Raw genomic sequence first — 24,834 nt, forward strand, 5'->3', positions numbered from 1 at the left:
AGTGCCGTGGAAGGGGAAGTGCCGTGGAAGGGTGAGTGCCGTGGAAGGGTGAGTTGCCGTGGTAAGGGAGTGTCGGGGTAAAGGGTGAGTGCCGTGGAAGTGTGAGTGTCGTGGAAGGGTGAGTGCGTGGAAGGTGAGTGCCGTGAAGGGTGAGTGCCGAAGGGTGAGTGCCGTGGAAGGTTGAGTGCCTTGGAAGGGTGAGTGCCGTGGAAGGTGAGTGCGTGGAAGGGTGAGTGCCGTGGAGGGTGGAGTGCCGGTTGGTTGAGCACGGCCAGAGTTATGTGGTGATGGTTGATGTGAAATTCCGTGCGACGGTAAATCTCAGGCACCGCCATCAGTTCTGACGGGGTGAAACACAAAAATGACAGAGGTGTTTTTATTCCAAAAAATGCTCGCTCCGAGGGGGTGGGGGTCTAAGTTTAAACCCACTAGCCCTAACGTGCAAAACTTAAATTCCACCTTGCTCGTCTATATGATTTTACCGAAACGGGCGCCGTAAATTAAAATAGCGTGTTATGGCACGGTAGCGTGTACGTTTGTTTCGTATTAGTCGATCTTGTGATGATTTGGCGCGCGTGGAAATTTGCGAACGGCGAGCGTGCTCACTGAAGGTAGCAGCAGCAACGCAATCAGCACCTGCAGTGTCACCACGACCCCGACCACGGTCGACTACCGATACGGCCGCCGCTGTGGAATGAACGAGCAGCAGTAGCAACACCATCGCTAGCCGCCACCACCTCGAGACCATATAACCACCATCACCACCACCACCATCAGACAATACAACCACCATCACGTCAACCACTAAATGCCACCATCGCCACCGCCACCAATAACCACCACCGCCATCCACTATAACCACCATCACCACGACCACCAGCCACTATAACCACCATGACAACCACCATCACCACGACCACCAGCCACTATAACCACCATGACCACCAGCACCACCACGAGCAGCCACCGACATGACCATCCATCGGTCGCGACTGCGAGCGCCAGCACCGCGGAGCGCGAGTCGAGTGATCGGGGCTCTTCACTCGACTCGCGCGCGGTCGCTCCGTGAGCATCAACGCGCCTTGACGATGTGAGCCGTGCAACACCGCACGCGTGCCAAACCCGTCGCGTCGAGACCCAGAGACGCCGTGGCGTGCGAGACACGCGGGCACAGGGGGGAGGAGGTACTTCTTCACAGGGAGAGAGAGAGAGAGAGAGCAACACGCTTCGTAGATTATTTGGGGCTTTTTTTAATCGACAGAGTTGAACGAGAGAGAAATCAGAGAGAGAGAGACTGAGAAGAGAGAGACTGAGAAGAGATATTTCACGATTCGGCACGACCTCTGGCCGCCGCTTAGGCGCGACGTCGCTCGTAAATCTGTCGAATGTCGAGCCGGTGATTGGCTTTGTGCGCTCGTGAAGTTTCGCCTTCTAACGCTGTCCCCTCCGAATTCCACACTCCTCCTCCTCCTCCCTATCATCGCCTCATCTTCCACCCAAACCTCTTGTCCACTTCCGCTCTCCCCCCCCCCCCTCTTCCCTCCCTCTCCCCCCCATGTTTTCCCTTCTCCCTCCACGTCTCTCCATCACCACCACCACCACCGCCAACACCAAACGTCACGACGCCCGCCCGCAGTCAACCCCAACTACATCGGCGGGGAGTCGAAGCGCTCCCGCACGGCCTACACGCGCCAGCAGGTGCTCGAGCTCGAGAAGGAGTTCCACTTCAACCGCTACCTCACTCGGAGACGGCGGATCGAGATCGCGCACTCGCTCTGCCTGAGCGAGCGCCAGATCAAGATCTGGTTCCAGAACCGGCGCATGAAGTGGAAGAAGGACCACAAGCTGGCCCAACACCAGATCCGCTCCTCGGGTCCCGGCGGGGCTGTGCAGGCGAACGGTGGAGCGGCGGTGGTGATGACTGCAGGTGGTGGAGGTGGTGGAGGTGGTGGAGGGTGGTGGCTAGCAACAGCAATGGTAGCAGCAGCAGCAGCGGCGGCAGCAGCAGCAGCAGTGGGAAGGCTCACTGCGTGCCCTCGGCTCCCACGGGTGGAGTGCTCGACCGGGCGTTATGAGGCACAATGAGACGTACGGTCGGACTGGAGCGCACGTATATATATATATACGACTACACACGCACACACAAGTACACACACACGTACACGGACACACACAAGTACACGGACACACGCACACACAAGTACACACGTAATTATACACACACAAGTACACGGACACACGCACACACAAGTACACACGTAAGTACACACACACGTACACGGACACACGCACACACAAGTACACACGTAAGTACACACACACAAGTACACGGACACACACGCAAGTACACACACACAAGTACACGGACACACACAAGTACACGGACACACGCACACACAAGTACACACGTAAGTACACACAAATACAAATACACACACAAGTACACGGACACACACGCACACAATTACACACGCAAGTACACACACACACAAGTACACGGACACACACAAGTACACGGACACACGCACACACAAGTACACACGTAAGTACACACAAATACAAATACACACACAAGTACACGGACACACACGCACACAATTACACACGCAAGTACACACACACAAGTACACGGACACACACGTACACGGACACACGCACACACAAGTACACACGTAAGTACACACAAACACAAATACACAAGTACACGGACACACACACACAATTACACGTGTACACAGGTACGCCAACACACACAGTACACGCGCACACGTGGCACTCGTATACGGCACACAAAACCAAACGTAGGCACGAGTTAAACCGATCGTATACTCCGACACATTCCCAAACACACACGCAGAAATGTGTACACATCCATTCGTGTATGAACTCATACACACGTTTAATCATGCAAACTAGTGTACACTCCTGTACATAAACACATAGACGCGAATTAATATGTTGTATACAATGCATACGTACACATATGCGCGTGTACAAAGACACACAAGACAAAGATCCCCCGTATAGCCTTAACAGACTTTAGGGGCAAGTGCTGTTAGCGAGCACCTATGAAGGCCAGCACGGCACACAAGGGGGTGGGTGGCCAATACCACGCCCGACCGCCTTTGTCTCCCCTAGTGGAAATGTTTACACACCGCACCAGGTACTGTACTCATTTGAGGCTGAGTCGACCTAGGGGAGGCCCGGGACCGGTTCAGATAAATCGTCACTAGTGTTGGCCGTGAGCGGGAATCGAACTCGGGTGGCCAGGTTTCGTAGCGCAGCGCGCTAACCGCTACACCACCGCTCCCTCAACAAAGACACACGAACGCACACACACGCACTCATCCATACGCATTTACAGACGGGCACACGCACACTTCCCATACGCACACATATCCACATATATATACACACGCTCGCACACGCACGCAGACAAAGATCCCCCGTGTAGCCTTAGCATTCTTTGGGGGAAAGTGCTGTTAGCGAGCACCTATGAAGGCCTGCACGTCACACACTTGCGCGTACACACAGCGGTCTCAACGTACACTTCACGCACGCACGCAAATCCACGTATACACGCACGCGCATACATACATTCACACACACACTCATACATACACAAACTCATACATACACACACATACATACACACACACACTCATACACACACACTCATACATACACGCACGCGCATACATACACACACACACTCATACATACACGCATACATACACACACACTCATACATACACACACACTTACACATACACACACACTCACACATACACACACACACTCAAACATACATACACACTCATACATACACACACACTCACTCATACATAGACACACACACGCATACATACACACACACACGCATACACACACACGCATACACACACTCATACATACACACACATTCATACATACACACACACTCATATACATACATACACACACTCATACATAGACACACACACGCATACATACACACACTCATACATACACATACATACACACACACTCATACATAGACACACACTCACTCGACGGTCGAGGTTTGTAGGGTCGCGTTTTGTACACACATCACCGGATTGACTCCTCAACCCGTCACCTCGCTCGCTCGCTCGCTCTCTCTCCATGATTTGAATGTCTTACAGTTTAATGCTTTAATGCAAACATCGTTTTTAAAACACATGTTACTTTTGTCTCGCCGTTCGCCATAACGGATTGTTATATATTTATATAAATACGTCTTGGGTTTTTTTTAAAGGAAAATAATACATATTACATGACATAATTTATTGGTATTATTTTCTATTCCGACATACCAAACTATATATATATATATCACGTGACCTCATATTTTTTATTTTTTTTAAAGCTTGTCCCAGCTGGGAGATGCGAGTTGTAATTTGTGTCTATTTATAAGATTGGGGTATTGGCGAGGGTGGGGGTTTTATGTTGTGTGGGGAGCGGTGGCGCTGCAGTTAGCACGCTACGCTCCGAACCCGGCGGCCAACTCAGATTTCAATTCCCGTTCACGGCTTCAGCCGATTGTCTTGCACCTGGTGGCCTAACCCCCCCCCCCCCTAGGGTCGACTCAGCCTCAAATGAGTACCTGGTGCAGTGCAAGCGGTGTGTGCAGTACAGATCGACACTCGGGGAGACAAAGGCGGCCGGGCGGGGCGCAGTTGGCGGGTTCCACCCACCCACTCAGTGTGGCGTGCGGGCCCTTCAATAGGTTGCCACTCGCTAACGGCACTTGCCTCCAGCAGCCTGTGCGGGCTATATGGGGGACCTTTGTCTTTGTGGGTGGAGTACATCGATGCAGAGGGGGGGTGTGGGTGGTTGGGTGGGTGGGTGGCGGCATTCGCAATGGACGGGCATGCACTTAACCATTGCCAGGGCGCCAGCGAGGCCAGCGGTTATTGTTGAGTCCATTTGTTTGATGTTATCATCTGCTGTAATAATATTGTTGTTGTTGCTGCTGCTGCTCAACGTGTGGACGAACACTGTTTATACTTTTGAGCTTCTAAAGCCAGCTACACGGAGGTATACGGGCGGAGGCATGTGTATTGTTTCAGGATGATGGTTTGCTGATCATGGTGATGCTGATGATGATTACAATGCTCATAACGTTATTTTATTTCTGTGTGATACTGCCAATTGTATAGTGGTGCATCATGAGCACACTTAATAACAATAATATCAACGACAACCAAAACCACGACATATTCCGTCCAAAAATATAATTTAAAAAAAATACCACTTCCGTGAAATGTCAATGAAATATATAATTAGACCACGTTTCAGGGGCGATGATGTTTCTTACACACTAACGTGTGCTCTGAAGAAGGGCCTGCTGTCCGAAACGTCGCCTAATATTATACGTAATTTGTTCCTGTTAGTGCATAGTGTTATTGACAAATGTGTTGAGTTTGTGTTATATTGATCACCATGATTCATCTCTCTCTCATTCTCTCTCTCTGTCATTCTTTCTCATTCTCTCTCTCCGCTCATTCTCTATCTCTCTCTGGAGCCATGAAGTACAACTTACCTGCAGTGTACATTTGTATTATTATTTGATATGTATCCGCTCGTTGTCCAGCCTTTTGTTACGGACGGCGCGCGCGTGCGTGCGTGTGTGTGTGTGTGTGACCCAGGCCTTCCCCATGCCACTCTGCTTTGTACATAGAGTGCAACGCTGCCGAAGCGGTCATTCGTGGTATTTGTATAATATATCGAACGCTGCAGAGAGAGAAAAAAAACCTAAACACAGCGGATCAACAGAAAAGGGGATGATGTACATTTTACTGAGCGCGTGTATGTATGTTGGGTGTATTTATGAAGACTAAATTAAGGCAACAAACAGCAAACAAAAAAAGGCGACTGTTTTTGGGAACAGTATAATTGTGTCGGTGTCAATTGAACCCATGTGTAGTATATATCTGTAGTGGGACGGGGAGGGATTTCGTGACGTAGGGTATATATATATGCCAGTTAGTTAGGGCTATTGTCGATCGCACTTGCAGGGTTATTTATCTGTTTCATAGGAAATAAAAGTCATTACAGCATCGCGCCTCGATCCGATCGTTCATCCGTTGCGCGCGCGTCACACACGCGTGCACACGGTCACGTTAATGATCTGCTCCTAGTGAAGGGTCGCCGCCCGAAACGTTCACTCGATAATTTTAGTTCGGGGAGGTGGAGTGGGGGGGGGTTTGTATTGGCTCATGAAACGGTGTGTTCATGTGTCAATTACGGTAAGCGTTTTTACCCGTGAACACAACACGGCGTGGGCAGAGCGCGTTAAAGTGGCGTGCGCGCGCGCGCGCGTGTCGTGTTAAAATGAAAACACGACGCGGTTGTGTGAGCCACCACAACCACGACACAGCCGCGTGGCGCAGCGTGCCTGCCATGCACGCGGAAACATCGCGTTGTGTTCACGGAGCACAATGAGTCATTCGTGAGTGGAGATACATTCGTAAACAACTCGCGTGCGCATTCATACATAAAGACACGGACGCGTTGCGCACGCATTCACGCAGGAGCAATGACACGTATTCTGTAATTATATACTGCATTGATAGCCTTTATCCCGGGCCTGATGTTATTCGTGTGCAAGCCTCCCGCGTATACACACACACATACAGAATATCTCTCTCTCTTAGACACACAGGAAGACAAAGATCCCCCGTGTAGCCTTAACAGACTGTTGGGGCAAGTGCTGTTAGCGAGCAGCACCTATGAAGGCCGACACGGCACACGAGGGGGTGGTTGGCCAACACCACGCCCGGCCGCCTTTGTCTTTTTTAGTAGCGATGTTTACGCACCGCACCAGGTACTCATTTGAGGCTGAGCCGACCTAGGGGAGGCCCAGGACCGGTACAGATAATCGTCACTGGTGAGCGGGAATCGAACCCGGGTCGCCGGGTTCGTAGCGCAGCGTAGCGCTAACCGCTGCACCACCGCTCCCCACATAAACAAAGGCACACACAGGCCACATACATAAGCACATGAGCACACACATGGGCACTACTGACACACACAGCGCAATACAGCTAAGATTAGTTGGGGCTCAGCCATCCCAAATCGCACCCTTGAAACAACAGCGTTTACAAACATGTTGTGTGTGTGCGTAGATGTGGGTCAAACTCGCGTTTTTTAACCCTTTGCACGCTGCGCTGTAAAATCCCGTTGCCAAATAGGCGAATGGGTTTGTGTAATGTTTTGTTATCATCGCTGCGACGAGAAGACGGTGGTGGGGGGGGGAGCCCATGCCATTCACGTCGCGAGAAATTCATCACTACCCGCAACCATCCAGCACCATCCAGCAGTGGAGAGCGACAACGGGGGGGCAGGGCATGAAGACACTGCACTCAAGTGACTGATCCTGCGCGATGCGTAACTCAACAATCGGAACCCCGGAATGCTCGACGCGCCGCAATCAAAGCGTGCACTTGAACCGGTCCTGGGACTCCCCTAGGTCGACTCAGCCTCGGACGAGCATCCGGCGCGGTGTGTAAACGTCACATGCGCCCGGACGTGGTGTTGGTGTCGACCTCTATAGCTGCTCGCTAACAGCCAACATGTCGGTACCTTTGTTATCTAACATCGCTTCATGACGGCGGCGGCTTTCATCCAGCGGTGGAATGACCATGGCTGCTGCTGTTACTGTTGCTGCTGCTGCTGTTGTTGATGATGATGATGTGTTATCAACGACCCAGGCCTTGTAACCCCGGACGCAATCGCCGTGCTCGCAGGGAAGGACTCTGCAGCAAATACGAGGCTAGCGCTGGAGCACAAAGACAAAGATCCCCCGTGTAGCCTTTAACGGGGGGGGGCAAGTGCTGTTAGCGAGCAACTCTGAAGGCCGGCATCGACACACAATGGGCCGCCTTTGTCTCTTCCACATCGATGTTTTACAATATTTGAGGCTGAGTCGACCTAGGGGAGGCCCAGGACCGGTACAGATAATCGTCACCGGTGTTGGCCGTGTGCGGGAATCGAACCCGGGTTGCCGGGTTCGAAGCGCGGCGCTACCGTTCCCGACACACAAAGACAAAGATCCCCCATATAGGCTTAACAGACTGTAGGGGCAAGTGCTGTTAGCGAGCACCTATGAAGGCCAGCACGGTACACGAGGGGGTGGGTGGCCAACACCACGCCCGGCCGCCTTTGTCTCCCCAGTGACGATGTTTACACATCGCACCACGTACTCATTTGATGCTGAGTCGACCTAGGGGAGGCCCGGGACCGGTTCAGATAATCGTCACTGGTGTTAGCCGTGAGCGGGAATCGAACCCGGGTCGCCAGGTTCATAGCGCAGCGCGCTAACCACTACACCACCGCTCCCCACATACACACGCATGCACACACACACACAGAGACACATACACGCACACACACACACAGAGAGACACACACGCGCATACATAGAGAGATACACACAGATACACACACACACAGAGACACGCGCACACACAGAGACACACACGCACGCACACACACAGAGAGACACACACAGAGAGACACACACACGCACACACACAGACATACACACACACAGAGACACACACACGCACACACACAGAGAGACACATACACATACACACACAGACACACACAAGAGAGACACAGACACACACACACAGACACACACACATAGACACACACACACAGAGACACACACACACAGAGAGACACACACACAGACACACACACGCACAAGCCCGCTCTGCCTGGGTGCCGCCAGGCTGCAGACCGAGGCCGCCACGGGCATTGTTTGTTTGGTCGCGACTGAAGAAGCCAAGTTCACGCGGAGGACTCAATGCGTCACCGCGCGGCGTCTTGAAAATATATATAAGAGGGGGGGGGGGGTTGTGGTGGGTGTGGTGGGGGGGGGGTGTCTGGGCGGTGGGTGGGGGGGGCCCAACTTTGTGCACTCGGCGGGGGGGGGGGGGCTCTTTTTTCTCTTTTTCGTCCCCTGCCCGGCTGACAATGCCGTGAGTTATGATGCTGCGTCAATGGTCGGTAGCGTAGGCGCCATTTCGTTTAAGGGTCGCGTTCTGCAGCCCGCGTCTCTCCCGGAGAGAGAAGAGAGAGACTGGGGGGGGGGGGGGGTACGAAGCGAGAGAGAAAGAGAGAGTAGAGACCCGGCGAAGAGGGTGCAGAGAGAGAGGGCCGTGGGGAGAGCCGTAAAGTTTTCATGGAGAGATGATAATGATGACCATCATCAGCAGCAGCAGCATCATCATGGGCATCATCATCATCATCGCGAGCGTAATCCCAACCAATTGCGGAACTGAGTAAATACACGTTTGATTATTAATATATATACTTACAAATAGATGGATTTTTGTTTTACGTTTTCGTTTTGCAATCGGAGATCACAGCGCCCGTGCGGAGGCGGGGATCGATACCTCGAGCGTCTCGTTTAGTCTTAGCTGCTCTACACAGTCGGTACGTACCACACGCACACATACATACACACACACACACGTGTATATACACATACAAAGATCCCCCGTATAGCCTGAACAGACTGTAGGGGCAAGTGCTGTTAGCGAGCAGCACCTATAAAGGCCGGCACGGCACACGAGGGGGTGGGTGGTCAGCACCGCGTCCGACCGCCTTTGTCTCCCCAGTGGCGATGACTTTACACACCGTGCCAGCTACTCAGTTGAGGCAATCACGGTGAGGCCCAGGACCGGTTCAGATAATCGTCACTGGTTTTTGACCATGAGCGGGAATCCAAAACTCTGAGGACCGAGTTCGTAGCGCAGCACTACCGCTCACCCACACACACACACATACCACATGTACACACACACACACCACATGTACACACACACACATACCACATGTACACACACACACATACCACATGTACACACACACACACATACCACATGTACACACACACATATTACATGTACACACACACACACATACCACATGTACACACACACACATACCACATGTACACACACACACATACCACATGTACACACACACACACATACCACATGTACACACACACACATACCACATGTACACACACACCACATACCACATGTACACACACACATACCACATGTACACACACACATACCACATGTACAGACACACACACATACCACATGTATACACACACACACATACCACATGTATACACACACACACATACCACATGTACACACACACATACCACATGTACACACACACATACCACATGTACACACACATACCACATGTACACACACACACATACCACATGCACACACACACACATACCACATGTACACACACACATACCACATGCACACACACACACATACCACATGTACACACACACACATATTACATGTACACACACACATACCACATGTACACACACACACACCACATGTACACACCCACATATAGCATACAAAATCCCCACCCCCTATAGCCTGAACAGACTGTTGGGGCAAGTGCTGTGAGCGAGTAGCACCTATGAAGGCCGAACCCATATCGTTTGCAAATACTTGAAGGTGAACAACCCCCACACGCAGACGTTGACACGCACGCTCCGCGCACAGACACAGACCAGATACACACACAAAAGGCAAATGTCCCCCGTATAGCCTGGCAGGGGGTGGGCGGGCAGCCACACGCTCGACCGCCTTTGTTACACACCGCGCCAGCTACTCATAGGGGGCGATTCGACCCTGGGGAGGCCCAGGACCTGTTCAGATAATCGCCACCGGTGTTGGCCGTGAGCGGGACTCGAACTCGGGTCACCGGTTTCGTAGTTCAGCGCGCTAACTGCTATACCACCGCTCACACACACAGACACACACAGACACACATAGACACACAGACACACACACAGACACACACACAGACACACACACAGTCACACAAACACACAGACAGAAACACAAACACAGACACACACACAGACACACACACACAGACACACACAGACACACACACACAGACACACACACACAGACACACACACATAGACACACAAACACACAGACACACAAACACACAGACACACAGACACACACAGTGAACACACAAAGGCACCATAAAACAGCCACGCACACAGCCGCGAACGCACACACCAACAAAGATCCGCCGTACACCCTTAACACACACAACAACACACAACAATACACACAACAACACAATACACACACAACAACACACAACAATACAAACAACAACACAATACACACACAACAATACACACAATACACACCAACACACACAACAACACCAACACACACAATACACACACAACAACACACACACACACAACACACACACAACAACATACACCACACAATACACCACACAATACACACACAACAACACACACCACACACACACAACACACACACGACAACACACACACAACAACACACACACACAACAACACACACAACAACACACACCACAACACACAACAACACACACAACAACACACACAACAACACACACACAACAACATACACCACACAATACACCACACAATACACACACAACAACACACACCACACACACACAACACACACACGACAACACACACACAACAACAACACACACAACAACACACACAACAACACACACCACAACACACAACACCACACACAACAACACACACAACAACACACACCACAACACACAACAACAACACACACAACAACAACAACACACACACAACACACACCACACAACAACCGATCTCATCGCTACGTCACCCCCCCCCCCCCCCCCCACTTTCTTATCGCGCAATCTTCTTGCTCGGGGGGCCTGCGGGGGTAGCGGCCTCAGTGGGGACGCAGCCCTCGTTCGCACCCTCTCCTCCTCCTCGTCGTCGTAGTCGTCGTCGGCCCCGCGACGTTCACGCTGCTGGGATCCGAGCGTGCGCCGAGGAGGAGGAGGAGGCGTCGGCGTTGTTCGCGTAGCCTTGAGCCCTTGAACAACGGCGGTCGCGCATCGCCGCGCGCCGTGCAGGTTCACGCCGAGGGCAGAGAGCCCATTCTCCTCCTGCTGCTCCTCCTCCTCCTGCTTCTTCTTTTCCTGCTGCTGCTGCTGCTGCTGCCGCTGCTGCTGCTGCTGCTGCTGCTGCCCTGATTGAGAGCATTGCGTCCCCCCGGTGTCAAGGCGCCGCGACCTTCCCAGTCCCGTGACCCCGAGCACAAAGTCTCTCTTCCCTCCCCCTCTCCTCATCCTCCTCCTCCACCGCCACCATCACCCCGGGGCCAACAGACAAAGGCAAATGTCCCCCAACCCTTCACACCATCACCACCACCACCATCACCACCACCACCACCATCACCACCATCACCAACACCATGATGGTGATGGTGGTGATGATGGTGGTGACGGTAGTGGTAATGGTGGTGGTTATGATGGTGGTGGTGGTGATGTTGGTGGTGGTGATGGTGGTGGTGACGGTGTTGGTGATGGTGTTGGTGATGGTGGTGGTGTTGATGGTGGTGGTAACGGTGTTGGTGGTGGTGTTGGTGATGGTGTTGGTGATGGTGGTGATGGTGGTGATGGTGGTGATGGTGTTGGTGGTGATGTTTGTGGTGGTGTTGGTGTTGATGGTGGTGGTAACGGTGTTGGTGGTGGTGTTGGTGATGGTGTTGGTGATGGTGTTGATGGTGGTGATGGTGTTGGTGATGTTGGTGGTGGTGATGTTGATGATGGTGCACGTGAGCGGCAAGAATCGAACTCGGGTCGCCGGGTGTCGCAGCAGCGGCCCCACCACCACCACCCCCAACCTCACCCCACCCACGTCACCCTCTTCTTTCTACCGCTTCCTTCGGTCAACCGGGGGGGGTGGGGGGGGTAGCTGGCGACAACTCGTGTTGTGTACGCGCAGGGCGCAGGGGGGCGTGGGGGGGGGCGAGAATAATGGACTGGCTCGCCCCTAACCTTGCCGGGTCACGCGGGCGGCCGTCGTTTATCCCGCAGCGTCACGCGGGAGCCGCGGGTCAAGGTTCGCACGGCGACAGGAATTGAAGAAGAAACAAAATCCAGAACCGAACCGAACCGATACTGATCGGAGATCGATTTAACAATGCGCCCCCCCCCGATCCCGTGCTGTGATGGGGATTTTTTTTGGGGTGGGCGTTCGCACCAAACGGTGACCCCCCCCACCACAGGGAGATTCCGTGCAATCGAACAGCAGCAGACGCTTGCGTTTTGTTAACCGGCTCACAAGGCGCCAATACCGGTGACGATGTCCCGCCATGGCCGAGCAAGCGTCGGGGGAGCGGTGGCGCAGCGGTGAGCGCGCTGCGAAAATCACGCCGTGCCGAGTTCGATTTGTCGTCGCTCACGGATCCCGCTAACCACCGGCACCGGGGAACGATTGTGTGAACCGGTTCTGGGCCTCAACTAGGTCGACTCAGCCTCGAACGAGTTCACGTGGTGCGTTGTGGTACGCGGGCGGCCCGGATGGGTGGCGGCCACACGCTTATCGTGTCCGGCCTTCGCGGGTGCTGCTCGTTAACACCCACTTGCTCCCAATAGTCTGTGAAAGGTTTGCGTGCGAATCTCCGATGTTTGTCATAGATATATATGTATATATATATATAGGCTTAGAGTCTTTAAAGGTCCCCGTCATAGAAATGTGGAATTTTTCAGCGCCACCGAATATCAATGAGAAATGAGCGCAAGTCCAATTCTCGTTTGAGTAGACACACATGTCCATGTTCTGTTTACTTGCAGTATCATATACATATATATGTATAGCAGATCTAATGCGTAAAACGTCACGCTTTATTCTGAGAGATGGGCTTGTGCCTATTTTTACTAGCTGTGTATTATAAATGCTAGATTATAGTATTATTAATAGCAACAATAATGATATCAAACATCGAGAGATGCTCATTGTGTATCCGAGGTAACGTTTGACTGAGTTGTTCAAGATTTGAGCGTCTCTGGCCGTGAGATAAACTGCAAAACAGTCGTACCGCGAGACAACCCAACCACGCAGCGAAGATCCGCACACACGGATTCCATAATCCAGTTGATGTACCGCCATCTCCTGGCCACCGCGTAGCCTGTGATCCACCAAGCATTGCCTCCGAGGTAGTGAAATGTATCGGCCGATTTGACATTATACGAGCGCTGTTTGTGCAACCGCGCGACATTTCAGAGCAAAATTCTTTCTAAATGTATTGTGCCAACTCATCGGTGGCAGGGCCCTCTTTGTGAACGTCACGGAGACCGCACGCCTTCTCACTCAACTGGGGGGGTGTGGGATGTGTTTGACCATACTTCACCAATACATGTGCTTATGGTGTGCGCGAGTCGTTTCACTACCTTACAACACCCCTCATCCCTGTTGTTGTTGTTGATGGCGCTGTTGTTGTACGGCCAGTACCCAAGTTTACTGTTGAATAAACATTGCATCTAATTTTTTGTAAAGGATTGCGTTTCACGATTACTTTCTTGGCGGAGTTGTGTTTATTTGCCTTTTTGGGGGGAGCGGTGGCGCAAGTGGTTGACGCACTGCGTTGGAAACCCTGGCGAAACCGCGTTCGATTCCCGCTCACGGATTCCGTCTGTGGTGAATATCTGGAACCGGTCGTGAACATCGCCTAAGTCGACTCAGCCTCAAATGAGTACCTGGTGCGGTGTGTAAACATCGCCACTAAGGGAGACAAAGGCGGCCGGGCGTGGTGCTGGCCACCCACCCTGGGCCTTTCCTAGGACCGCCCCCTAGGGCGACTCGGTCTTGATTGAGCACCTGGTGCGGTGTTTAGGCGTCGACAATAGAGAGACAAAGGCGGTCGAACGCGAACACACGCGAACAACACTTGCCCCGACAGTCTATGAAGCTACACGGAGGACCTTTGTCTTTGTGTCCGTGCATACGTGTGTGTTTGCGTGTATGTGTATATGTTTGTTTGTATGCCTGCGTGAACAATTGCTAAGAAGGACACAGAAGGTAAATACAAATAACCCCCGTAAAGTCTCCCTAAATTGTTGGGGCAAGTGCTGTTAGCGAGCACCTATGAAGGCCGGCACGGCACCACACGAGGGGAGTGGGTGGCCAGCCCCACGCCCGGCCGCCTTTGTCTCCCTACAGTTGGGATATTTTACACGCCGCAGCAGGTACTCATTGGAGGCTGAGTCGACCTAGGGGAGGCCCTGGAACCGGTTCACATAATCGTCGCGAGTCTTGGTCGTGAGCGGGAATCGAATTCGGCTCGCCGGATTTCGTCTCGCAGCGCGCTAACCGCTGCACTACCGCTCCCCACAACGACACACAGAGACAAAGAGCCCCCACCCGTATCGCCTTAATAGACTCTTAGGGGGGTGGTGCAAGTGCTGTTAGCGAAGGCCGGCACGGCACCACACGCCCGGCCGCCTTTGTCTCCCGAGTGGCGATGCTTAAACACAACGCGTACTCACTTTGAGGCTGAGTCGACCCTACACACAGAGGCGTCTCTGCAGCGTGGGAGACGTTCCCCTCGTGGTACGAACAGGATCGAAACATGCACAAGTCTGATCCTCTCGCCCGGCACCTCCGTTCACGATTACGACAGCGAACAAATCCAGCACCCTCCCTCCCAGGCCGTGGGTATCCATGCACATGCTCGATAATGCAATAATGATGATAATACGTATAAAATATCGAAAATCTCAAGCAGTGAACGCATTTCACTTCGGCGGACAATTGGAATAAGTGACGAACGATCACGTTTCGCTATGCGCATCTTTGCGGTCTTCATTATAATTTTTTTTATAAATCATCATCGTCGTCGTCGTCACTAATGCGATTTATCACCGCGAGCGATTGTGATGATACCCGCGAAGCGTCGTCAAATGCTAAAAATACTGTGTAAGTATATATCTAGATCTGTGTGTGCGTGTGTGAGTTGGTCGTCACGCTTGTGAAGACGCGAACCCCTCCCGTGCTCAGCAGACAAAGGGCGCGATTCGCGACTCGGTCCAGTAGACGCAGCTCGACTCCACGGGGCTTGCTGCCGTTCAGATGTAGCATATGAAGCAACGCTCGCGTGCGACGATTACATTAAGAAGATATACGCGATGTATGTATATATGTACCAAAAAAAACCACGCGCAAATTTCGCAATGCAAGATGCATGTACGGGTGAACTTCTTTCGCACCGTGCGTAGGCAACCGTGCTAATCGGAGGTGCCTGGAAGGACGACAACAAACGAAACACAACACGAACTATTTAACGGACCGTCAACTCATGAACCGGCCTTGCCGTGTCGATCAGAAAGTGTGGAACCCGAGTTTATTTCCAGCTCGCGACCAATACGAGTGGCGGACGTTTGCTCGGGTTCGTGGGCATCCTCACCTACGTCGGCTCAGCCTTAAAATAAGCACCTCGTGCGGTGTACGAAACATCAGCACTGGGGGAGACAAAGGCAGCCCGGGCCTGGTGATGACCCCACCACCACCAGATCGTGCGCACTTCGGGCCTTACTCGGTGCTCCTCGCGAACAGCGTCTGTCCCCACAGTCCGTCGAAGGCGATGCGGTGTGGTCTGGTCGTTGTACGTGCACGGAACTCGACGTACGAGCGGCAACTTCTTTCGCTCGCAAACTATTCCTCGAAGGCCGGAACTCACACGCACGAAATCTCGGAATGCCCGAACGAAGTAACGTTGTTTTGTTTTCGTTGAAAAAAAATAAATTCACAATATGCGTATACGTGCGTGTGTGGGCTCGTGACAATGTAATATATATTTCTTACCCACACGTCGTACTCGCAAAATATTTCACAAGCGGGAGGGTGGTACGTGTGGTTGTGTGTCCCTGCCACCCACCCCCCCCTCGTGCGCCGTGCCGGCCTTCGTGTGCGCTCACTAACAGCACTTGCCCCTAAGTATGTTCAGGCTATACGGGAGGATCTTTCCCTTTGTTCGCGTGTGCGCACGTTCTCGACACGTGCGTAAGTGTAGAACAAGCCGCCGCGGTGGGTTCCACACACACACACACATCTAAAGATGCCCCGTATAGCCTTCAACAGACTGTTGGGGCAAGTGCTGTTAGCGAGCACCTATGAAGGCCAGCACGGCACACGAGGAGGTGGGTGACCAACACCACACCCACCGCCTTTGTCTCCTAAGCGCACTAGGTAACTCATTTGAGGCTGAGCCGGCATAGGGGAGGACCAGGACGGGTTCAAATAATCGTCACCGGTAGTTGTTGTCCGCGAGCGGGAATCGAACTCGGGTCGCCGGGTTCGTAGCGTAGCGCGCTAACTGCTACACCCACCCCCACGGCACACACACAGACACATGCGTACACACACACACAGACACACGCTTGCACACACACACAGACACACGCTTGCACACACACACACACAGACGCGCATTGAAATCCACTCACTGCGGGATGCATTGTGCCTATCGATCGATCCTACTAAAGCAAAGCACCCTGCACCACCACCACCATCATCACCACCACCACCGCCTTATTCTATGCGAGCCGCGTTTCTTTTCGTCAACATGCTTCTTTTTGCTCCCACCCACCCTCCCACTCCCTCCACTCCCTCCCCGCTTACCAAAAAAAAAATCCCAGCCAGATCAGGCGGCGGCGGCGGCGGCGGCTGGCGACTGGCGAGACTTTCCACGGTTAAAAAAATGAGAGAGAGAGAGAGAGAGAAAAAAAAGCGATCAAATACGCAGTGTGAGAATGATCAGTGATTAATGTACCCGCTGCTTTCGCACACGTTGCATGAATATAAATGCGCCGAAAGCTGACCGCTGAACTCTGCCTGAACTCTGGAAATCGCGTCATTTATATTCCGTCCCGTCCGTCGAGGGCAAGGCAGAAGGGGGAGGGAGGGCGGTAGGGAGGGGAGGGAGGGAGGAGAGGGAGGGAAAGAAGGGGAGAGAGAGGCTGACCCCGGCACCGCCTCGAACCCCGGGACCCCGCAACAGCGAGTGGCGCCCGCAAGAGAAGAACAGCAGCAGCAGCAGCAGCTATAGCAGCAACAGCAGCAGTAGCAGCAACAACAGCAACAGCAGCAGTAGCAGCAACAACAGCAATGTGCCTTATTAGTAACGGAGTCAATAGCACCGGCCTTAGAGAAATAGATATTAAATCGCAGTTAGCAAAAGCAGCAGCAGCAACAGCAGGATTATAGCAATAGCAGTGGTCACGAGTCGTATGTGCAACAGATGCAGTCACAGCAGCAGCAGCAGCAGCAATAGCAACAGCAGCAGCTATAGCAGCAGCAGCAGCAGCAGTTGTAGCGGTAAGAGTCACGGTGAGCTACAGCAGCAGTGATGGGAGCAGCTGTAGCTGTAAGAGAGACAGCGCTCAGCACCAGCGGTTGCAGCAAAGGCAGCGGCAACAAGGGAGGCAAAGGCAGTAACAGCAAGAGCGGTCACCTCGTGTGTGATCGGGATCAGTGGCAACACAGCCAACAGCATCGATAGCAGCAACAGCAGCAGCATCAAGAAACAGTGGTAGCATCCTGCTTGCGTAGGGGACGCGTCAACAGCTGCAATAGCAACAACAGCAGCAGCAGCATCAAGAAACAGTGGTAGCATCCTGCATGCGTAGGGGACGCGTCAACAGCTGCAACAGCAACAACAGCATCAGCATCAAGAAACAGTGGTAGCATCCTGCATGCGTAGGGGACGCGTCAACAGCTGCAATAGCAACAACAACAGCAGCAGCAGCATCTAGAAACAGTGATAGCATCCTGCATGCGTAGGGGACGCGTCAACAGCTGCAACAGCAACAACAGCAGCAGCATCAAGAAACAGTGATAGCGTCCTGCATGCGTAGGGGACGCGTCAACAGCTGCAACAACAACAACAGCAGCAGCATCAAGAAACAGTGATAGCGTCCTGCATGCGTAGGGGACGCGTCAACAGCTGCAACAGCAACAACAGCAGCAGCATCAAGAAACAATGGTAGCATCCTGCATGCGTAGGGGACGCGTCAACAGCTGCAACAGCAACAACAACAACAGCAGCATCAAGAAACAGTGGTAGCGTCCTGCATGCGTAGGGGACGCGTCAACAGCTGCAACAGCAACAACAGCATCAGCAGCAGCAGTAGCTGCAGCAGAGGAAATGAACAGCAACACAGGATAGTGGACGGCTCGTGCCTCTCCAATTAGCCAGGTCGGTCGCGCGCGTGCAGCTTGCATTGTGGCGACTTCTGTGCCCTTTGTTCCCGAATTAATTAGCAACCGTTTGCAACGTGGGGAAAGGTCAGCGCGTGGTGGTGGTGGTGGCGTATAGCGACGTCATTACACTTAATGGGGGGGGGGGTGAGTTTGACAAACATCGGTGTGCGGTGAGCCACCAATTCCATCGCTGCTGCTGCTGCTGCGACTGCTGCTGCTGCTACTGCGACCACACTGGTGGGTTCCAGGTGGCCACCGCTGCCTGGCCGATGAAGCTTGCGGGGAGAGCTGAATGGAGTTCAAAAAAACTCACGAACCACGAAACAAAAACAACACCCTGCGCCAGAGCCAACGCAGAAGATCCCTGGGTTTGATATCCCACGAAAGCTCACGGTTCAACCATGGCAGCAGATGCGAACACCTGATCCGCGAATGGAAAAGTAAAAAAACAAACTCTTCAGCGGTGTGCGACAGTGCAACTTAAATCGACGACAACCACCGATCCACACATACGAATGAGACATCACTACGACACGAACTCCGATGTTCCTGACTCGAACACCTGAATGTCCTGAATGTGAAATTGTAGTTGTTGCCAAATCAGCCACCGCAGCCTGGCCAAAATGTCGCTCCACGTGTCTCTCTCCAGCACCTTTGGGTCATGATGGTTGTTTGACCATACTGCACCTTTGCTGGTGGGTCAGTGCGAGGGTTGGTGAACGTAGGAGTGAATCGAACTTGGGTTATTGTCAGTTTCACAGCGCAGTACAGTGCCGATATTAACACACTGCACCAAGTACTCAATGGAGGCTGAGTCGACCTAGGGGAGCATCCAAGGACCGGTTCAGAAAATCGTCACTTGGTGTTTGGTGGCCGTGAGCGGGAATCGAACTCGGGTCACCGGGTTCGTAGCGCAGCGTGCTACACTACCGCATACTGCACACGCACACACGGATCACGCACACACACCAACATCCGCGAATACAAGTCAAGAATTCGTTTTGATACTTACAAATAGTGTAAAGTACATCACTTTAACACACGTCACCCATTTACACGCCGGATTAGTCAATACGTTACACGCATGCGGAATTACGGGCCACGATAATTTATAATGGCAATATTAGACTTCGTTTATAGCTGACAGAAGAATCATTCAAGACACATGTCTCAGCACAGCAGTTCCTGACGATGGCACACACACACACACACAGGGCAGGCATGGCTGTGTGTGTGTGTCTGTGTGTGTGTCTGTGTGTGTGTGCGACTGTGTGTGTGTCTATGTGTGTGTGTCTGTGTGTGTGTGAGACTGTGTGTGTGTGTGAGATTGTGTGTGTGTCTGTGTGTGTGTGTGTAGAGCGGTAGTGTAGTGGTTAGCGTGCTGCGCTATGAACCGGGCGACCCGAGGTCGATTCGAGCTCACGGCCAACACCAGTGACGGATTAGCTGAACCGTACGTGGGCTTCCCCTAGGTCGACTCAGCCTGAAATGAGTACCCGGTGCAGTGTGTAAATGTCGCCACTAGGGAGAGAAAGGCGGCCGGGTGTGGTGCTGGCCGCCAACACCCTCGTGCCTTCATAGGTGCTCGCGAACAGCACTTGCCCCAACAGTCTGTGAAGGCTACATGGGAGATCTTTGTGTTTGTGGAAAGCGTAGACACATCTGCCAGTCATCTCGGTCAATCAACCCTTTGGCACCTGGGTCTGTCATGTGACCTCGTACCAGCAGCGAGCCTTCGACGCTTCGCGTGGCCTCAGAGTGCACCTAGCCTGGCACAGGCGCCGTGGTGACGTCACCGCCACGTAGTGGTGAATGGCGGCTGTTAGTGTTGTTGTTATGGGGTTGTCTACATGAGCCGCATTGTGCGTAAATAGAGTGGATATGGGGTGGCCCAAAAGTTAGGGCACACAGCGTTATTTCATTTATTTTAACAGTGGCATTCAAACATGTTTTTATTGTTTATTCGTTAAGTTAATATTTTGTGTATTATCGTTGTTGATATTTTTGACCATGACATGCGATTTGTTCAAATGAATGTGACACACTGATGTGTCCTGACTTCTGGGCCACCCTGTACAGTACAGTATATACATATACAGTACTATCCGAGGAACCCAATGATGAACTCACTCCGAGAATGCCGTGTAGCATGATGGCTTGTGTAAGAAATACTTTCACTTTTTGTAAAGTGAACGGGACACGTGCGTGTGTGTATATATATATGAGACGCATCACGCTAATGAGTTTTCTGAATGTCGAAGCCGGTCCAGAATCAGAGTCTGTATTTAAACTGGAGGAGGAATCCGATGAGCTGTAAAGCTCTTCTTCACAAACATCCAGTGGGGGCGGGTCCAAAGTTTGATTTGTGTTATAAATGGAAATACACGGAGGACATACATTTAAAAAAATACGTTTGACAGACGGATATGCGAAGGAGTTGTAACTGTCTGCACATATATATTGTGTTAATTCTGTATTTGTTTTGTGTATTTTGTCAACTATATCGTGATGATTTCAAGTGACGCACTGCCAGAGGGGTTTGTACGCTTTCAAATGTCGCTAACGTCACACTCGGCGACAGGCGAATTACTCGGGAAATACATCGTAGAGTTTGAACTCTTTGGTTCTTACGGTAAAGTCACGTAGAAAGAAAATAAATTAGATAATGGAACACGACGTTTCGATTGCGACATAAGCAGTCGTCATCCGGTAGAACTCAATTTGAGAGAGAGACAAAACACGGACACGGAGACATACAGACACACAGACAGATACACAAGCAGAGAGAGACAACACATAGACACACAGAGAGAGACAACACAGAGACACACAGAGAGAGAGACACACAACATAGACACACAGACAGACACACAAGCAGAGGGATACACACACAGAGACACACAGAGAGAGACACACAACATAGACACACAGACAGACACACAAGCAGAGAGAGAGAGACACACAGAGACACACACAGAGAGACACACAGAGACACACAGAGAGAGAGACACACAACATAGACACACGTTTTTGATGGGGGTTCCCCCTCCCTCCTTTTCACGAGAGACACAAACCAATGAATGAACAGGTCGATACGTTTTTTCGAAGACCCTAATTTTGAAATTGTAATTTTAAAAAAAATGTGTGTTGGTGCATAAGATAATAAGCACAACTCCGCCATAAATGTGTGCGGGGCGAATGCGCCCTTTCTGTTCGCGTCAGAGCATCGTTGTGATTACACAACTCACTCAGATCTCAAGCCTGTAGTGTCACGCGCATCAGCCATCGACTATGATCATCAGCGTTCACTGTTTGCCCAGGACAGTCACGTCGCATTCAGGATGGTCCTACTAATGGCATTGTGTGTTCCTTCATAGCTTATCTAAATTCAAACAGCGCCTTATTTCAAGGCGCGTTTGTAGAAATTATATATATATATAAAACATTATATATAAAACATTATATATATAAATCATGGTGTACATTGGCTTAAAGCTGAAGACCGCTTGTGTTGCGATCGAAACGTCGTGGGTTTTTTGCTTTTATTATTTTAATGCATTTTTTTATTTTTATGTTTATGTTCTATCTACGTGACTTTACCGAAAGAACCAAGAATATCACGTAGGTAGGTTCAAATTAATAAAAATTAAATAAACAAAAACCACGACGTTTCGATCACAACACAAGCGATCGTCATCAGGAGGAAATTCGAACCTAGCTACGTGACTTTACCGAAAGACCCAAATAACATGGTATACTGTATCATGAAAGTGGTTATCATGAGTTACGTGGGGAGCGGTAGTGTCGTGGTTACTGCGCTGCGCTGCGAACCTGGCGAAAGCGAGTTCAAGTAAACAGCGGTGACGATTATTTGAACCTCCCCTAGGTCGACTCAGCCTCAAATGAGTACCTGGTGCGGTGTGTAAACGTCGCCACTGTGGAGACAAAGGCGGCCGAGCGCGGTGAAGGCCGTGCCGGCCTTCGTAGCTGCCGCTCGCTCGCTCGCTCGCACGGCACTTGCCCTCGCAGTCTGTTGAAGGTTATACGGGTGGGAGAACCTTTGTCTTTGGATTTAGATTTTGACTTAAAACTTTCTCTGACTGCAGGAATTTATATTTCTTGGTTCTTTCTGTAAAGTCACGTAGATAGCTAACAAAAAATGAAATTAATAAAATTAAAATAAAAAATAAAAAAATTGAAATAATTAAAGCAAAAAAACACAATTAAAAATAGTAAAATAACATTTCAAATGTTGATGAAACGTGCGGGAAGAGGATTCAAAAGTAAGAAGTTTGGGGCAGAGGTCGCAATCGGGTTTTGATTCCTTACCCGTACCCGGCCGCACCAGGGTCGCAAACGGGTACCCGTACCCTACCCGATACCCGGCTACCCGTACCCGGCCGGGTATCAGGCAGGGTACGGGTACCCGATTGCGACCTCTGGCATGAAACCATGTTGCAGGCACGGGTGGGTTGATTCTAGGAACTTGAATTGTGAGAAGAGACAAGACGTTGGGAAATGAGTGACAAACAGTTACTCACCAGTGACTCACGGTCTACCCGTACCCGTACCCGGCCGCACCAAGGTCGCAAACGGCTACCCGTACCTGTACCCGGCAGGGTACGGGTAGCCGGGTATCGGGTAGGGTACGGGTATCGGGTACCCGGTTGCGACCTCTGGTTTGGGGGGCTAGGGCTGGCTTGTGAAGCCGTGGGAGGAAGCTCCCGAAGTGGTGCCGCTCAAGCCGCAGAGACGTCTACTGCCAATGCCCCGTCGCGTCTCTTCGCCCCCCACCCCAGACCCCATCGTCCTTTGCGCGCCACCAAATCTTCCAATTCTCGTCACGTGGTTCTCGCCCCCCTCCCTCCCCCCCATCAACCTCTCTCATCACTCCACTCCCCCCGTTCCGTTCGTAAATTTGTTTTACCCATCTGCCATCCGATGTCCCTAGTAAGCTTTGTTAGACATGTCACGCAAAACTACATTTCAGTCGATTTTGCTTGATTGTTTAATCTTTCTCACCTGATGACGGACGCTTATGTTGCGTCCGAAACGTCGTGATGTATTTTATTTTATACCTACGTGACTTTACCGAAAGAACCAAAGAGTATAATTGTTTAATGTTTTACTTCTCTTTAAGCCACGCATGTGTTACATTCCAAATGCGTGTTCCTCGCCACGTTAAATAGATAAACATAATACAATCCCCCTACTCTTATCCACTGAGCTTTGGTATGAAGTCATCAGGCAAGGCAATTATATAACACGTACATTATAGCACACCAAGAAGGGATATTGCCCGAAGCGTCGTTTATATATTTTTGTTTAAGGGCACTCACAGAGTTAGTGACGAAAGTGTCGAGTTTTGTTTTTTTGTTGTTGTTGTTGTCTGTGCTTATGCACCACTGCCAACGCGGCAACGGCAACCATCTCCAACAACATTTTGGTCAACAAGATTCTAATCGACGACTTTTAAACTCCGTGAGACTTACTGTGGCGTTTGTGTTGAGCGTGCGAGGGGCGGAGGCGCTGTGGTTAGCGCACCGCGCTACGAACCCGGGTGACCCGAGTTCTAATCCAGCTCACGACCAACTTAACATAAGCGAATATTTTTCGATTTAAAGCTTTCGTGACTGCAGGGATTCGTATTCTTGGTTCTTTCGGTAAAGTCACGTAGAAGGGAAACA

The 24,834-nt window shown here is 51.4% G+C and overlaps 1 protein-coding gene across 1 annotated transcript in view; it reads left to right on the top strand.

Annotated features, from left to right (window-relative positions):
* Positions 1–937: 937 nt before the first annotated feature.
* The window catches only part of LOC133344952 (homeobox protein Hox-A4-like), a 46,381-nt gene continuing 22,484 nt past the window's right edge, over positions 938–24,834 (top strand). Inside the window, exons 1-2 of the mRNA XM_061555282.1 lie at positions 938–1,025; positions 1,637–1,914. Of these exons, the coding sequence (XP_061411266.1) occupies positions 938–1,025; positions 1,637–1,914 (366 nt within the window). The remainder of the gene's footprint in view (positions 1,026–1,636; positions 1,915–24,834) is intronic.

The sequence above is a fragment of the Lethenteron reissneri genome, chromosome 21 (assembly GCF_015708825.2).
Source record: "Lethenteron reissneri isolate LAM-NWPU_2019-01 chromosome 21, ASM1570882v1, whole genome shotgun sequence".
Lineage (NCBI taxonomy): Eukaryota > Metazoa > Chordata > Hyperoartia > Petromyzontiformes > Petromyzontidae > Lethenteron > Lethenteron reissneri.